Below are 18,903 nucleotides of genomic sequence, written 5' to 3' on the forward strand. Positions count from 1 at the left end.
CCATTTCTCATCTTTCGTAATGATTCGGGAGTTTGTTGTCCTCCTTGTCCTCCTCATTTTTCTTTGTGTGCCATTCTCTCATCCTGTTGGATAACGGGGTCAGTTGTACAGGCCCCTAAAGTTCAATGGCTGCTTCCTGCTACTTATTTTACCAGAAACTGCTTACAGTGGAATGATTGCCTCATAAACCAACACGTCTGTTCTAAACCTTAGGGTCCTATAAAAGTGGCTGCCACTATTTAAAGCTTCACTCCTGTTTAGATGTGCACTTTTCTTTAAAATTAAACCTCAAGATTAGACCTTATTTCTGGCTACCATGGAAACTCTGCTTCAGACACCCTTAATTAAGGGGCGCAAGCATATTAAAGGACCTGAGAATATGAAAGCTTTTAAGCTCTCATACCCTATTCAAAAGGAACAAAGCTTTCAAGTTGCAGTGTTGAATAATTGAGATGATCAGAAGTGCCTTTGAAACTGCTTAACGTAGGTCACATGACTTTTTGAAGTTGTGTTGGTTTTAATTCCACAAACAAGAAGCAGGGTGGGATTCAGCACTCACTGCAAGTGACAGAGAGACTAGGTCCTGTTCTGCTTTGAAATCATCCTCAGCCAAAAAAGTACAGATTTTTGGATCTTTTACCTGTTGCTCAAAATATTTTACAGTGATTAGGCGGTTGTTTTGTGTATTTTTGTAGCTCAAGTGATACTACGTCTAATTCCAATGTTGTGAGCTGCCAGTCTAGCTGAGATTAGTTGGTTCAGTATAGCCTGTCACATTGCACGTGGTCAGTGCCTTACTGGGTACCATAGTTAATTATTGGTTGGGCGAGTTGGATAACACTTTATTCATCAGCGCACAGAACTTATTCAAACACAACGTTTAATGATGGTACTGGCTGAACCTCCTGTTTTGTGGATTTTAGTAGAAAAGCAACTTGACCAACATTGATTGCTTAACATGGGAAAACATCCTAAGGTGCTTAACAAAAACAATATCAATAAAGACACTGACCCACAGAAGGACGGGTGATCAAAAGTTTGATTAAAGAGAGAGGTTTTAATAAGCATCTTAAGAGGGGGGAGAGAGTTCGAGAAGAAATTCCAGAGCTTGGGGCCTAGCCAGCTGAAGGCATGGCTAGTAAGGGTTAGGGAAGCCCAAGAGACCACAATTGGAGGAGTACCAAAATCTTGAAAGTTTGTAAAGCTCGAGGGAGACTCCAGGGATAAAGAGCGGGGAGGCCATGGAAAGATCTGGAGGACTTTATAATTGAGATATTGTCAGACCAGGAGCTGATGAAAATCAGCAAGCATAGAAGTGATTTGTGAACAGGATTTGAAATGGGTTCACGTACAGATGAATGCAAGTTTGTGCTCCTCTTCCGTGCAGTGGAAAATGGGTGGCTGTCAAGTAGAACATTGGAATAATCATCTCTAGAGGTAGCAGAGGAACGGATGAGGGTTTCAGGAGTAAATGAGGCAGGGCTGGAGTCGAATGATGTTATGGAGGTGAAAATATGTCATCTTGATGAAGAAGGGAAGATGTTGGAAGCTTTTTTCAGGGTTAAACACAACACCAAAAGGCTCTGACAAAGGGTCATCCAGACTCGAAATGTTGGCTGTATTCTCGCTCCATAAATGCTGTCAAGCCTGCTGAGATTTTCCAGCATTTTCTGTTTATGTTTCAGATTCCAGCACCTGCAGTATTTTGCTTTTACCAAAGGGTCTTATTCAGTTAAGACGGTTGCTAGAACTGGAAAGAGTGGTCAGGAATTTGTAGTGAGAACCAAGTGGGATGGCTTCAGTCTTCCCTGCATTTGGTCAGAGGAAATTTCTGTTCATCCAATCATGGATGTAAGACAAGTGGCATGACAAATCAGCCATTGGATGGGTCCAAAGAGATGGCAGGATAGAACGGAGTGCCCTCGGTATGTGTAAATGTGGAACTTGATGTTCAGCTGATATTCAAGGATAGGTAAGAAATGTTCAAGGAAAGACCCTCTGGGGAGGGCGGAAGCTAGCAGTGTGGGAGTGGAAAAATAAGCCATTGCAGTTGCTATTTTGACTATGATAAATAGATAAGAATTGAACCAAGCTAGGGAAGTTTCACCCAGCAGAATGATTGCCAAGTGTTGGAGGAGAACGGTGTGATCAGTTGTGTCAAAGGCTGCAAAATGGTTGAAAATGATGGGGTCTGTGATGAAGAATGTCATTTGCAACCTTGACAAAAGACTGTGTCAGTACTGTGGCTCAGTATAAATCTGATTGGAGGGATTCAAACACTGAACTGTGGAAAGAGATGGGCACGAATTTGGGATGTGACAGACTTTGGAGAGAAAGATTGGTTCGAGATAGGGTGGTAGTTTGCAGGGAGAGCGATGATAACAGCGCACTTGACAGTACCTCGAGAGGAAACAGTTACCAGTATTAACTCACATTGGTCCAGGAAGGTAGAATGAGTGGTCAGCAGTTTGGTTAGAATAGGATCAAGTGAGCAGGAATGTGGGACTCGAGAGGGAATATTGTCGATGAGATTGAGAGTCTATCCTTGACCCCCTTCTATTTCTTACCTACCCTTGAGTATTGTCCAACAGCTGGACCGAATGTTCCACACTTATATATACCGACGGCACTCTGCTCTATCCCACCACCTCTTTGGACCTGTCCACTGTCTGATTTGTCACACCACTCGTAGAACATCCATAACTGGATCAGCAGAAATTTCCTCCGACCAAATGCAGGGAAGACAGGGCAGCAGAAAATGCTTGGGGATGTTTATCCGAAGGGAGCAGGGGAAGGGAGGGAAGCATTTTTGTGATCAAAAAATATACATGAACCTTTTGCACTTATTGTCAGATGTGAATGTGAAAGATGCAGAAGAAGTTGAAGAGAAGCCAGTGAATATCTGTGCATTCCTGGATGAGGAAAGTGAACAGTTTTAGCAATGAGGAGCATGATTCAAAAGTAGTCCAACCCGATCTAGGGATGCAAGGATAACCCAATTGTTTGCCGATGTATTTAAATCTACATCTCTAAATCTACATCTCTAAATCATAAGTGTGTGTTGGCGGGGGGGGGGGGGGCTGCAAAAAATTCACTCACTGCATAAATGTCATGACGAATTTTAGGCCAGAGACTAGATAGTTAGGAAATTGAATGTATAGTGGTAAGTGATTTCAGGAAGGAATTTTTCCTTAGGCACGGAAAGAAGTGGTTTTGGGAGGGAATATTGGTCGAGTGCAATTACGTATAAAGGATCAGAGATTGCCTTCTCATGATAGAAGTAGTGAGGCCATATGAGATAACAAGATTGAGGAGATTGCTGTGTATGTGGGCAGGATAGTTTAATATGGAGGGAGAGTAAGTTCAGGAGAGAGTGCAAGAAGCATTGAAAGACAAAGCACTAAGGATGTACAAAGGCTAAGGAAGGAAAGCAGCGACGATATCTCAGTGAGAAACTTGGAGTGATATTTGAGTCTACGGTACAGAACAAGAATTTTAAATGAGCAGTGTGAAGGTTCAAACAATGTGAGTAGGGCAAGTGGTGGAAAGCTTCATTAAAGGAAAAAACGTCATCACTCCTCAACCATGTCCCTGTTCATGTCCCTGTTAAGGCATTAATGTCAATGTGATCAGCCAAATAAGTTCATAAACGGTAATGGGTTTATTTATAAGTCATATAGAAGGGAGTGATGATAACTGACTCGTTGGCAGGATCCAGCGAATCAGACATGAGATCAATGAAAGCGAAGGAGATCAGTAAGATTATCTTCCAGTGGGCAGGGAGAGAATGGAACTGGCAATTTGACTTGTTGCTTGTTAGGCAGTGGCGAGCACCTCTGGTGTGCCAATTGAGACAGCCATGGAAGCTATAGGAATTTTATTTGAGCTGGCGTCAACTTGGGGTAAGAAAGAAGCTAATAAAAACAGAAAATTCTTGAAAAACATAGCAGGTCTGGCAATGTCTGTGGAGAATGAAATAGAGTTACTGTTTCAATTCCAGTATGACTCCTCTTCGGAATGCAGTGTCAAATTGGACTCAGCGATAACTCTGTTTCTCTCTCCACATTTGGCTGCTAGACCTGCTCTGTTTTTCCAGCATAGTGTGTCTTTATTTCAGATTTCAGCATCTGCAGTGTTTCACTTTTAAGCAAGAAGTTAAATTGCATTGGCTGACTCTGTGTAGCCAATGAAATGCTTTTGTTGTTGATTGCATTTCTGTTCCTGGTCGCACCCATGTTGTTGTTCATACTAATCCCATTATCTTCAAGTCCTGATTTTCTTAAGAGGAAACTTCAAATCAGTTTTTAAATACTGCCAGTTATTTTGACATTTACTGCAGCATTGCTTTAAATTGGAAAACATTTGGTCTCCTCCGCCTCCTCCTCTAAAGCTCTGGCTTTGAGATTAATTAGCGAGAGACATCTCCTCCTCCTCCTCTACGTAATTCACCACTGAGTCAAGCCTACGCCCACTACAGTTTCTCTTAGTCTTGAACGGCAGCTGACTTGAAACACAAGAGCCAAAGACACCCATCTGACCACTGGAGCACTGCCCCGGTTGTTTACATGTTTTGTACGTCGTGTGTTACGAACCTGGTATCTCGGAATGAAAGTAAGCTTATTTAATTTAAGTTTCTGGTGTGTACCTGCTACTTTGAGACCACCTCACATTTTACTTGCCTTATTTCAGTCCTCAAAGACAGCACCCAATATCGTATTTTAAAAATGTGACATTGTGTCAGCTGCTGTTTTTGCTTAAGCCCTGCCTGTTTTACAACAGATTCTGATGGTAGTTTCAGAACGTTTTAAGAAACTCGTAGTATTTGTAGGGTTACTGGTTGAGTTTGGGCTATGTTAAATATCTGATGACTCTCCTTTTAGCTCCTGATTGGACTTGAAATGATGCTGTCAGTTTGATTGCTAATGTAGAGGTTTCTTCTCGTGTGAAATTATGTTCATCTTTGAAATATTTTTAGTGCGTAAACCTTTGGTAGTTATGTTAATTATAGCATGAGATTTTAAATGGGCCATGGATTCATAATGCAGCAGCTATGTTCCACCCTCATTGCTACTCATACTCCACATGAGGAAATAGGGAGCATTGGGCACATAGCGTTGTGCAGCACAAATATTTTGTTTTAAGTCTCGTGATGAGCTACAAAATCCCTCATGGCCTCATCCTTCTCTATCTCTCTAATCTCCCCCAACATTCAAAGAACTTTATCCTCCTCCAATTCAGGCCTCCTGTGCAGCCCTGATTTCCTGATTTTCTTTGCTCCATCATTATTGTTTAAACCTGAAGGTACAGCCACCTGCGACCACCCCCCCCCCCTCTACCCCCGCCAAGATCTAAACCCTTCCTCCTTTCAGATGCTCTGTCAAACTTTGATAGGCATGGACAGCATTGACAACTTTGACCAAGTATTTGATCAACTGTCTTAATAACTGTGTGGTTCGGTGTCAAATTCAGTTTAATAATGTTCCTGCGAAGGGCCTTCGGATGTTTTGCGACATGTACGGAGTTATTTAAATGCAAGTTGTAGTGGATTGTCTTTTTCCGAGTCTCTCAGAATGAAAACAGCTTCAGGCAGGTGTGCTCGGCAGCAGCAGTTCAACTTCAATGGCAAGATAATATTCTCAATGCGTTCTTTAATATGTTAAATGACATCCATGCTATTTTTATAATTTTTAAAAATTCCTCCTCCCCCTCTCGTTGGTCTGTGTCATAGGGTAAGTGCATCAATATGTTTTGAGGCCTCTGCTAGTGATGACTCTCCCTCTTTTCATCATCTTTCTGCAACCTATCTTGGTCAGGGTGAGTCTCAAAAAGGATTGTGAATCTTTGGAATTTTTTAACCCAGAGATTTGCGGATGCTCCATCATTGAATGCATTTAAGGCTGGGATATATAGATTCATGGTCTCAGAGAATCGAAAAATTTCAGGAGTGGGCGGTGTAAACCTTTCCCAAACCGCTTCTAACTCATTTAATCTTTTCTTAAATTTGGAGATCAATGCTGTACACAATATTCCAGATGTGGTCTCACCAATGCCCTGTACAACTGAAGCATAACCTCCCTACTGTTGTAATCAATTCCCCGTAGAATAAACAATAACATTCTATTAGCTTTCTTAATTGCAAGTTATACCTGTGCGCTAACTAGCCTTTTGTGACTCATGCACTAAGATACCCAGATCACTTCACACCGCAGCTGTGCAATCTCTTGCAATTTTGATTATCTGCTTTTCTTAATCTTCCTTCCAAATGTACGATTTCACATTGCCCACATTATACTCCATTTGCCAGATTTCTGTTCACTGACTTATCCTATTGATGTCTCTTTGTAGCCTCCTTACATCCTCTTCGCAATTCACTTTCCTACCTATCTTTGAAACCAATGAAGTTTGTCCAAGACAATGACCGATGGTCAGCTAGCGATATTGTGTGAGGGAGGATTGGGCTGCATAACATTTGGAACAATATGTCTTGTGTGGTCAAGTTTAAGGACAAGGTTTAGCTGACCATTTGGTGAAGCCAGCATTTGTATTGGTCAAGATGCCAGGAAAAAATCCCATTCTTCGGATTGTATCATAAAATCCTCTTTGTCCCCCTGTGAAGGCAGACACTACCTCAATTAAAAGTTTCATCTGTAGGAAAGTCTTGCTATAACTGAGCGTTCGTCAGATCATATTTGGCTTACTGTGTATAGTTTTGGTCTCCTTACTGAAGAAGGGGCATACTTGCATTGAAAACAGTTCAGTGAAGGTTCACTAGGTTGATTCCTGGGGGTAAGGAAAAGTTGAGCCTTCGTAACAGCACTGTGGGTGCATCAGCACTGTGGACTGCAGCAGTTCAAGAAAACAGCTCATCATCACCTCGAGGGCAACAAGTGCTGACCCAGCCAGCGACTCTCACATTCCATTAAAAAATAAATTTTAAAAAGGCTGGTCCCATACTCTCTCAAGACAGGAATGAGAGAATTTCTTAGGGTTGTGAATTTTTGGAATTCTCTAGAGAGCAGTGGAGGCTGAGTCATCAGATACATTGAAGGTTAATAGAAATATTTTTGAACTTCAAGGCAGTCATGACTTACGGAGATCAGGCAGTGCAGTTTAAATCACAATCAGAACAGCCAGAATCCTATTGAATGGCAAGGCTCGAGAGGCCTGCCCTTATGTTCTTATATTCTGATGATCAAAGCTTGGTCAAAGATTTGGTTTTAAGACGTATGTTAAAGGAGAAGAGCAGAGCAAAATGTAAAGAGATAGAAATTTAGGGAGGCAACTCCAGAGCTTGGGGTCTTCTAGATAGCTGAAGGCACAGCCAACTCAACTGCCTGACTCATGTTGGAGAGCTACTAACTGAACCATGGCTGACACTTTCCAAATGAAGCAGCCCTGGGCGGCATGGTGACACAATGGTTAGTGCTGCTGTCTCTCGGCGTCAGGGACCCGGGTTCGATTCCAGCCTTGGTTGATTGTCTGTGTGGAGTTTGCACATTCTCATCGTCTCTCCGTGGGTTTCCTCCGGCTGCTCTGATTTCCTGCTACAGTCCAAAGTTGTGTAGGTTAGGTTGATTGGCCCTGCTAAAGATGCCCTTTCATGCCCAAAGATGTGTAGATTAGCGGGTAAATACGTGGGGTTGAAGGGATAATGTCTTGGTGGGATGCTCTATCGGAAAGACAGTGCAGACTTGATGGGCCGAATGGCCTGCTTCTGCACTGTATGGTTTCTATGAATTCTATGAAAGGTGCTGACCAAATTTATTGTCGGTTGGTGGACGGAAAGAATCAGTGAATTGACAATGTGCTGGATAAAAGATAACATCCTAGTTTGAGCAAACAGGTAGAGTGGTATCACCATTAGTTGACTAGTATTGTGCTGTCATGGTGCCTCAGACCTCTTCTTGCACAGGCCATTTCCCAATTGTCATTCAAACCAGACTGTCATTCTGACTGCAATAGAATTCAAAATATTCTGTTGAATACTTTGCATGCTTCTGTAATAGTTCTCACTCCCAGTAGTGGATAAGCAAGAGTATAATCGGATGACAATGTACTGTTGTAGTCTCATTAATGTGGTTTGCAAATGACGTGTTCTGTGTCTCAGCCTGGAAATACTAGCTGATGTTATCTATTGATTTCATACTGGTTCATGCTCTTGAGCCCCAATGCACAGATCTCTCAGCCAGTGGTGACACCAGAGGTGTGCTTGTTGGATTTCCTGAATGTAGATTGAGTGCATTTGAGTGTGAGCTACAATACATGATAAAAAGCAATTTGTAGTTTGAAATTTATCACTCAAGGTAGTTCCTAAAAGGCTGTCTTTCTCCTACCCCTATTTTGCACCCCGTGCATGCTAAAAACCTGCCCTACCAGCACAGTATGAGCTGCATTCTGTGAATTATTCAGGACAATGAACAGGTGCCAGCCCATGGTGGCTGTCATGGATGGACCATGTGCAAGAGGCCATCAACATTTTTAATTGAAGGACAACTTGGAACATGACCCCAATTAAAAACACCGTGCAACTTGGATTTCTACTAAATGTTCTCTCCATTTGAGCTCATTCAATTTATTTGACACATTTTTGAACTCGGCGACGTGTGTGCGATATTGACGTTGGGAATGCAACAATTCGGTTTCAGGTACCCAGTACCAGCAGCTTGCATTCCCCTAGTTATGTCTAGTATTGTTCATTGCAGAGTAAAGCCCCATCTTTACTGCCCTGACAACCTCACTGCTGTAATGTTTATTTCCTCACTACACCAGCCATTGCTGTGTTTGATTTCAAGTCAAATCCAAATAATTACATTGGAATTGAAAGTTTTGCTCTGGGCTGGACTTCAATTCTGGTGAGAGAAATCTGGGAGTATTTGGCTGTAACCATTAAAGGTACTGTGGAACAAGATCTGTTTCCACTTACCCCTTTCATTTCTTCCTTTCCCCTCTTCTCCCCCCCCCCCCCCTGTCGACCATCTCTCTTCCTCCCCCCATCAACTGTCTCTTTCCTCCACCCTACCTTCCTCCTTCTTCCTGAAGCCATTTTCCTCCCTTCCTGAATCCCCTACTTTACTCAGTATTTGTTTGTGTATTGGACTGAGGTGTTTGGCGTTTCCATGTGTTTTGTCACTATGCTGCCCTGGGTCAGGCTTTGTTCAGTGCTACAGATACATCACCTACTCTTGCTCATTGTTGTTATGGTTCAGACCAGAAACTCCAAAGTGTTTTATAGAGCCCATCTGGATCATAAGTTTCACATCTTGAATTTGGCTAGGATAAGCATGATATGTTTCACTTCAGGTATGATTCAAATGATACACGAGGGAACTTTTATCAGACAAAGTTTATTTAAGAATATGGTTAACATGTATAGTAAGAAAATTAGCAAGAACTTTTATTGATTACAAACAAGAAACAAAACAACTGTTATAATGCATAACCCTTAACAAATATATCTCGTGTTCCAATCAAACCAATCCCATAGACAAAAGACCATTTAAATAGGTTTAATACAGCATAGACTAATGCTCATGTGATACTGGAATTGAGTCCTTTGGATGAAGTCTGCAGTTCTCTGAATAGACTCAGAACACTTTGAAGTCAGAACAGCTTCACAAAATACCAGGGCTCTAACCAAGCTATCAACAGTAGATACCCCCTTCAAAAAGACAAGACCTTGCTTTCAGATAACCAGCAGAATTTCCAAATAAAACAGGGAGAAAAACACTTCTTTTCAGCTGGTTGTCCCTTCTAAAACTAAACAGCAGCTCAAACTGAAAGCGGGGGGGAAAAAACCCCTGTCACCTGACCTGCCAACCAGTTTGTCTCCGAGCAATCCAGAGCCATAAAAGATCCCACAGTAAAAAAATAAACCCCCATTTAGGGAGCAATAAAAGGACATCTCCAGACAAGCCTGTGCTAATGATATCCGCTGAGGCTGTGAGCTGCAGAGAGCATGCTTTAATAAAAACCTTTTAAGGTACGCTAACATCACATTGAGCACATTAAAAAAAAACAAAGAACTTAAAAGAGTGCCTTCTGTGCACCGATGTTTGATCCAGGATCACTTGCACACTGTTGGTTGGGGTGCAAATGTTTATCTTGAATGCAGAGCATGCTGTTCATGGCCAAAGTCAGCCAAACTTGTGAAAAATCTAGTTTGAAAATCAGTTTTCAGTTGTGCCAAGTCTGCAGAAGATGTTTGATCTTGCCTGAAAATGTCATTATTGTGATAAGGATTTAATTACTGCTAATAGATCTTCAAAAATAAGACAAAGCCCCTTTAACTCAAGGTTAGGTTTCCAGGCAGAATTTGGTTCACTGGTGCAGTGTGTTAAAGTTTTGATCAAGATCAGGTTTCCATGTAGAATCTGTTTAAATTTTGAAGCTCTTCACTTTAAACTTTTATTAAAACCCTCAATTATTTTTTTTTTCATGGGATGTGGGTGTCACAGTCAAGGTCAGCATTTGTTGCCCATCCCTAATTGCCCTTGGCTTGCTAGGCCATTTTCACAGGGCAGTTAAGCTCAGATCTTGAAGCAGTGAGAGACAAGACAACTAAGATGCAGTTTCACTGCAAACACTAATCTTAATCTTCCAAGATGTTCTGCAATCTGGTTGCAATTTTAAAATGTACATCCTTATTATTTTTCTTCATTGTTTTACAACCTGCAAATTTTTCCCTTTCCCCTTCTTGCCTCTTTTCCACAACCCCTTGCTCCACCTCCCCCCCCCCTCCCCTCCCCCTCCCCTCCCCTCCCCCTCCCCTCCCCATCACTGATGTCCAGCCTTCCTCCCACTGCACTGACATTAAAATATCTAAACCAGTGTGCCATCTGGATATCAACTTTGGGAGCATCACAGCCAATGTCAATATTGTCATTTGTTGAGGTCCCTGCACACAGTTCGAGCGATACCTGATGGAAAGTGATTGGGCAGAAAACATTGGCTAATTTGATCCTTTCTAACCAAAAAGCACTGATATCAATGTTAACATCCTTCCTACAACTGTCTGGTTGATGCCACCTTTTTTGGCATCGATCAGAGAGAGATTGAGCCTGGAACCTTCCATCATGGGTAATGGAGAGTTAGTGGGGCTATCAAGTCTCTTGGAGCATTTTGCCTTTAACTACCTGGGCCCCAAGTTCTGATATCGCCCCTCTAAACCTCTCGGCCCCTCCACCTCTGTCTCTTCCTTTAAGATTCTTCTTAAAACTTGCCTCTTGGATCCAACTTTTGGGTCATACTGTCTCTTTTTGTCTGATAATGCCCCTCTGAAGCACCTTGTGACACTCCAAAAATGTGCGGGTTAGTTTGATCAACCATGCTAAAGTGCTCCTTTGTGTCCCAGGATGTGTAGGCTAGGAGGATTAGTGGGGTAAATACATGGGGTCACAGAGATAGGGCCTGGGTAGGATGCTCTGTTGGAGAGTCGGTACAGAATCAATGGATCACATGGCCTCCTTCTGCACCGTAGGGATTCTATGTTTTACATTAGAAGCAATCTATCGATACGAGTTTTAGTAATTTAAAACATTCCGTTTTTTTACTTGAGAAATCAGGTAATCTGTAAAACCAAATTACTGACTTCAATCTAATTGCTTGTTTAATATTTTTCTGCCGCGAGAGCACAGTCGTTCTTTGGCACCATGAATTGGCCAGTCAGTTTTCACTACTGAATGGACTGCATTGTGTAGAGTAGGAACATTTCCGAGCTGAAAACAATCTGTGTGCTATTCCTGGAATTTGGGACAGCGACTGACTCAGTTAGAGGCCACATGCTGTGGACAGACCCTGTAGAGTAGTGAGTGGGCTGTTGTCATTTTGCTATCCCCAGCCCTGTGCCCTGACAGTCCAGCCTGACTAGCACAAGCCTAGGACCCCGTGTTTGGGAAAGTGCCCCTTCTGTAATCCACACAGTTTTCAGTGTTGTATTTTAATGCTAGTCAACTACTGCACAAAATCGCTCAGACCCAGAAAAGGACCAGCTCACAGGAGGAGGTCATTCTTTAAGCTTCTCCACTCTCTCCTCATGTGCACCCCAATCTCCTTTGCCACAATGTTGGTGGATGTGCCTTCAGCTGCCTGGACCCAAAGATTTAAAGCTCCCTCCCAAGACCTCTCTTTCTCTCTCCCTCCCTTTTTTCTCTCTCTCTCTCTCTCTCCTCCTTCCCCCCCCCCCCCCCCCCCCCAAGCACGTTAGAAAGTTTTACCTCATTAAAAGTACCGTTTAAATGTAGGTGGTTGTTGTTCCATTCTTCCCTTCACCGTTCCTTGCCTTCCACACACCTCTGCAACAACTAATTCTCTTCCAAAATCTAGGAAATCCTCAGTGTATGCTGATCCTGAAAAAATGATCACAGTCTTGAAAAGGATTCCTCCTTCATAAATTGATAAGATATAGGAGCAGAATTAGGCCACTCGGCCCATGGAAGGTTGGTTCTCCAATACACCAAATATTTGAAAACTTGCACAACCGACATTCTGAGTGAGTTAATCCCATGAGAGGGACTTTCCTGGTCACCGTGCTGTTTTAAATGTTGGAAGGGTTTTTGAGATTCCACATCTTTTCCTTCGTTCTTTGCAATCAACAACAGCATAATGCATTCATATGGCACATTTAATATAGTACGTCAGCAGCATTATCGAACAGAATTTGATGCTGGGCCACATGAGACGATATTAGGACCGGTGACCAAAAGCTTGGTCAATGAGGTAGGTTTTAAGGAGTATCTCAATGTCAATAGAAGAGAGGTAGAGATTTAGGGAGGAAATACCAGAGTTTAGGGTCCTGGCAACTGGAAGCACAGCTACCGATAATGGAATGATTGAAAACAGGATATCCAAGAGGCTGGAGTTGGAAGAGTGTATGGATCTTGGATGGATGATTGGCTGGTGGAGATTGCAGGGATAGGGAGGAGCGAGGCCTTGGAGGGTGTTGAACTTAGGGTTGCAAATGTTTAAAAGCAAGGGATTGCGAGCCAGAGGTTATTGGCTGCTCGGGATCTAGTCTTAAGTTTGGATATCGGATATCAGACACCAGAGGTTTGGACAATTTCCAGCTTGCAGATTGTGCAAAGCAGAGGCCAGTTAAGAGTGTTGGAATAGTTGAGTCTAGAGATGACAATGCTTTGGGTGAAAGTTCCAGTTGCAGATGAGCTGAGACGGGGATAAAAGTGGGGTGCAGGTAGAATGAGACCCTCAGCAACTCAGTGATTTATTTTCAGCTTTTATTGAATTGAGGGGGAGATTCATTCTCACCTGCTCTGTGTTTGGCCTGCAATTAATGGGGGCTTTTAACTGGCACAGACTCGACTTTTGTCCTTTGTAACTTCCCAATGGATTCTGCTTATTCCTTCCCTGTAATATAGCATTGTTTCCATTGGAAAAGATTCTTTTATTGGTTCCCTTCATCACAACAAGTACTTGCGTTTCTGTGCTTCCCCTCTGTGGCGTTCTTGCCTCTGTTGCAGAAAGCTTTGGGCTTAAGTCCTACTCCAGGACTTGAGCTCAGTATATTACTGAGCGAATGCTGCACTGTTGGAGGTGCTGTCTTTTGGATAAGGCATTAAACTGAGGTCCCATCTGTCCCCTCGAGTGGAGTTGAAAGATTCCATGGCACAATTTTGAAAAACAGGGGTGTTATCCCTTTTATCTTGGCCAATATTTGTTACTCAGCCAACATCACTGAATACAGATTATCTGGTCAGTACTACCATTCTATTTGTGGGACTATGTTGTGTGTAAATTAGCCACTGTGTTTCCCACATTGCAACAATGGCTGTTATTATGAAAATACTTTGTTGGCAGCAGTGCCTTTTTGGATTTCCAAAGGTCGTGGAAGGAGGTCTTGTGGAAGCATCCCTTATCTCTGAGCCAGAGCTTCAGGTTCAAGTCCCACTTCAGGACATGATGGCCATGGAAGGTGTGTTCATAACCTGATCAAACAGATTGATTGTCAGCCAGTAAATCCTTCAAATATTTCTGATGGCAGAGGGTAAGAGTGAGGGAGTTCCCTGGTGAACCACACTGCAGAAGGCAACCACGGCAACATTCCGCCAAGCTTAATCATGGACCAATACAAATGGAAGTTCCTGGTCACCAATGCCGCCTTGGGGTGTGGTACCTGAAGAACGAGGAGGGATTTTGGAGGGTGATGCATGAATGTTTCTGTTTAAGGTGATGCCAGCATTGCAATGGCATGAATGGAACCAGAGGAGAGAAGTACCCTATAGGTGGATTACACTTAAAGGAGGATGAGATGGTCGACAATGTGAAAGGTGGGAGGAGGCTGACGAGATTGAGAAAGGAATTTTAACCAATGGAGTCTCCCCCCTCCAGGTAGAGGTGAAACCAGATTACAGAGCCTCCATTAAGGAATGGCGTGAGTTCAGCTCAGAGGCAGCAGTGAACTCCGTGACTTGACTTAAGGATTGGTTACTGAAGGCAGGTGGTGCCAGCTTTATAAAGATGGGAATATTGCGAGATAGAAGCAGGTTGGTAGGTAATGTTGGCGAGCACGAAATTAGAAGGTAGTTTTGGATGGTCTGGATTTGGCAGTCAAGAGTGGAGGAAATTGGTTCAGGATGGTGTCATGGACAGTGTGCACTTGTGGAATCTTGCAGGTGAAAAGTGTGTGGTTGGCCTGTGCATCCAGGCTGAGAGACCTGCCTTCCTGTAGTCAGACATGAGATAGAATTACCCAAACTTGATGGCGAAGTCCTGCATTGTTTCTTTGCATTCGGCAGTACTGTCCCTCAAGAAGAGATTCTGTGCCTCCAACAACACGAATGTTGCTTTGGTTATTTTACAAGGTTCCCTTACAGAGAGGTGTTTATTTTGGTAGACAATACAGGAGTAAATGGGGACGGGAGGGTTGGTAATTGAGGAGTATGCAGTATTGCACCATCCTGCTAGGCTGAAATTAATTTTTCCAATTTCAATATGGTAGCAGTCTGACCTCTAGTGGTAGCTGACTTGTATAATTGGTGCCGTACACAGAAGCAACAACAGGTCTGTGAGTGTCTGAAAGTGATTTGGCAATCCTGGTGGGATCGTTCCTCAGAATTTGAGGCAAAATCTCAACCGCATGGATTGGGAGCAGGGGTCAGATGACGACTCAAGGAAGGAACATGAAAGGAAAAGCATCCTCAATTCCCTTGCCACTAATTTTACCTCCTCTCCTTTCTCAGCAGACTTAACCACAACTTGTGCTTACAGCATCCAGCACCTTTATCGCAGAAAAAATGGCCTAAGGCGCTTCAGAGGAACATTACTAGGCAGAATCCCATTCAACCTTCTGTTCCACTAACAACCTCATACCCTCCATCGGAAAGCAGCTCACTCTTCCACTACTGACTTCATCTGTCTCTGCCCCTGCCTCAACTTGCCTGCTGTCAGATGCACCATAGAAAGCATTCTTTCTGGTTGTATCACAGCTTGGTATGGCTCCTGCTCCGCCCAAGACCACAAGAAACTACAAAAGGTCGTGAATGTAGCCCAATCCATCACACAAACCAGGCTCCCATCATTGAATCTCTCTACACTTTCCGCTGCCTCGGAAAAGCAGCCAGCATAAACAAGGACCCCATGCACCCTGGACATTCCATCTTCCACCATCTTCCGTCAGGAAAAAGATACAAAAGTCTGAGGTCACGTACCAACCAATTCAAGAACAGCTTCTTCCCTGCTGCCATCAAACTTTTGAATGGATCTACCTCACACTAAGTTGATCTTTCTCTACAACATAGCTTTGACTGTAACACCATATTCTGCACTCTTTCCCTTCTTTCTCGATGAACGGTATGCTTTGTCTGTATAGCATGCAAAAAACAATACTTTTCACTGTATACTAATACATGTGATAATAAATCAAATCAAAGTCACCTCCGGCCTTCACTATTCAAATGTTCTGCTAACTGGCCCTCCATCATCCAACTTTTGTAAACTTTTACTCATTGACAGCTCTGCTGTTTAGGTTCTGTATCACACCTGATTCACTCATCTCAACTATGCTTGTTGACTTGCATTCATTGCTGGCTGCCAAATACCTCATTTAAATTTTTTCATGACCCCAACATTGTCTGCCTTGAAACACAGCTTCAAATCTTGACCTCCTGTGCATCCGTTCAGTGCTTTCATGACACCATTGGCAACCATGTCTTAATACCTAGCCCCATGCTCTAGGAATTCTTCCTTAAATCCCTTTGCTTCTCCATCTCCGTCTCCTCCTTTATTATCCAAGCATCACAGTTTAGGTTGATTGGCTGTGCTAAATTAACCATAGTATCAGGGAGATTAACAGGGTAAATATATGGGGTTACAGGAATAGGGCCTGGGTAGGATTATGGTCAGTGCAGACTTGATGAGCTGAATGGCCTCCTTCTGCACAGTAGGGATTCTATGATTTTTATAAAAGCATTCAGGAATCCAGTAAGGAAGTTAGGAGAAATTTGTTTACCCAGAGAGTGGTTAGAATGTGGGATTTTCTTACCACATGGAGCGCTTGAGGTTAGTAACACAGACACAGTTCAGGGGAAATGAGAAACTAAGTACGTGAGGAAAGGAATAGAAGGATACGATCAGGTTAATTGAAATGGAGTTGAGAGGAAGCTCATTTGGAGCACAAAATACCAGCATAAACTCATTGGGCCAAATGGCCTGCTTCTTTGCAGTACGTTATATATAATTTTCCTTAAAACTCGTGATTGACCAAAGCTTTGGGCACTCCTAATATCATCTTTGGCTTACTGACCCATTTTCCTTATGCTTCAATGTTAAAGGTCATTTGTAAAGCAGCCTGTGTTCATAGCTTCCAACCCCCCAGTTTCTGCTGCTGCGGCCTCCCAAACTCATAGCTTTATGGGGGAGAAAACTGCCAACTACCAGCACAGACATGATGGATCAAATGGCAGCCTCCTGAGCTGTGTCATTCTAAGGCATGAACTGTATCTAAAATGACAAATTAACACTCCCTTTTTAAGTTGATATTTGAAGCCTCGAAAGATCGCTCCCAAAGCAGAGATGGACTAATACTCCGAGTATAAAGGCGAACCGCCAATTTGGGTGTGGGCAGTCACCATTTGGAAATGTCATTGGCACCCGATGCAAAGTGTAGACATGTCAAACTCCTGCGCATTTTCTTAACACAGCCATATCATCTGCCTGATCCCTTGCGCCGTTATAAAATGCTGGCGAATGAAGTATGTATTCGTGGGGTGAAAAATTGAGGCTGACTACTAATGTGAGTATAGCATGTCATGGTTGAAAAGGAGGTCAACTTATATGCCAAGTATATGCAAAAGCAGGATTCTTGGGGTGGAAAATTGTGTTGTCGTATATGCCAGGCTTTATGGTAAATGGGTGTGGAGTTGATTTTTCTTATAGATGTGGGTGTTGCCCGACCTAATTTCCCTTGGAAAAGTGGTGATGAAATGCTGCAGCCCATGTGGGATAGGTGCACCCTCTATTGTTCGGGAGGGAGTTCCAGGTTTTATCCCAGTGACAGTGAAGGAGCAGCAATACAATTCAAAGTCAGGATGGTGTGTGACAGGGAGAGGAACTTGCAGGTAATGGTATTCCCATGCATCCGATGCCCTTGTTCTCCTTGTTCTTGTGGTCGAGGTTGCGGGTTTGGAAATGAAATGGGGAAAAAGAATGCTGTGTTGACCAGTCCATGTCTGACATCCAGCCCAGCATGTGTTATGAGAACTGTTCAAGTGTAGATTAAATTGTCAGCTCCTAAGCCTGAACTCTTGAGCTTCATAATGACCAGTGCATTTGTTCGTTCTTCCTGTGTGTTCTCATCCAACTTATGTTCCAACATGATTTACCTCGAAGAATGCAGGTTTTGCCATGCTTTTCGTTTCCAAACTTTTTTTTTTAAAGGCCAATATTTTGAAGGGGACAACTCAATAATCAGATTCAGAGTCAAACTCGGTCTCAACATTGGTCAATCTTGTACTTTTTCTGATTTCAGTCCTCCACCATAGAAAGCATTCTTTCTGGTTGTATCAGAGCTCGGTACGGCTCCTGTTCTGCCAAGACCGTAAGGAACTACCAAAGGTTGTAAATGTAGCCCAATCCATCACGTAAACCAGCCTCCCATCCATTGACTCTGTCTACATTTCCCGCTGCCTTGGCAAAGCAGCCAGCATAATTAAGGACCCCACGCACCCCGGACATTCTCTCTTCCACCTTCTTCCGTCGGGAAAAAGATACAAAAGTCTGAGCTCATGTACCAACCGATTCGAGAACAGTTTCATAGAACATAGAACATTACAGCGCAGTACAGGCCCTTCGGCCCTCGATGTTGCGCCGACCAGTGAAACCAATCTAAAGCCCCTCTAATCTACACTATTCCAATATCATCCATATGTTTATCCAATAACCATTTGAATGCTCTTAATGTTGACGAGTCCACTACTGCTGCAGGCAGGGCATTCCACGCCCTTACTACTCTCTGAGTAAAGAACCTACCTCTAACATCTGTCCTATATCTTTCACCCCTCAATATAAAGCTATGTCCCCTCGTGTTAGCCATCACCATCCGAGGAAAAAGGCTCTCACTATCCACCCTAGTGGATCATCTTGTATGCCTCTATTAAGTCACCTCTTAACCTCCTTCTCTCTAACGAAAACAACCTAAGAACATAAGAACATAAGAAATAGGAGCAGGAGTAGGCCATCTAGCCCCTCGAGCCTGCCCCGCCATTCAATAAGATCATGGCTGATCTGACGTGGATCAGTACCACTTACCCGCCTGATCCCCATAACCCTTAATTCCCTTACCGATCAGGAATCCATCCATCCGCGCTTTAAACATATTCAGCGAGGTAGCCTCCACCACCTCAGTGGGCAGAGAATTCCAGAGATTCACCACCCTCTGGGAGAAGAAGTTCCTCC

The 18,903-nt window shown here is 43.1% G+C and overlaps 1 protein-coding gene across 9 annotated transcripts in view; it reads left to right on the forward strand.

Annotated features, from left to right (window-relative positions):
* LOC144509310 (phosphatase and actin regulator 4-like) overlaps positions 1-18,903 on the forward strand; it is a 180,211-nt gene that overhangs the window by 97,822 nt on the left and 63,486 nt on the right. For 4 of the 9 annotated variants that reach the window (XM_078237956.1, XM_078237957.1, XM_078237962.1 and 1 more), the window contains exon 1: positions 4,502-4,611. The exons of the other annotated variants lie outside the window; for them this stretch is intronic. In XM_078237956.1, the coding sequence (XP_078094082.1) occupies positions 4,566-4,611 (46 nt within the window). In that variant the 5' untranslated portion in view covers positions 4,502-4,565. Of the gene's footprint in view, positions 1-4,501; positions 4,612-18,903 lie in introns of those variants that run through there. 9 annotated transcript variants of the gene reach the window in all.

The sequence above is a fragment of the Mustelus asterias genome, chromosome 21 (genome assembly GCF_964213995.1).
Source record: "Mustelus asterias chromosome 21, sMusAst1.hap1.1, whole genome shotgun sequence".
Taxonomy (NCBI): Eukaryota; Metazoa; Chordata; class Chondrichthyes; order Carcharhiniformes; family Triakidae; genus Mustelus; species Mustelus asterias.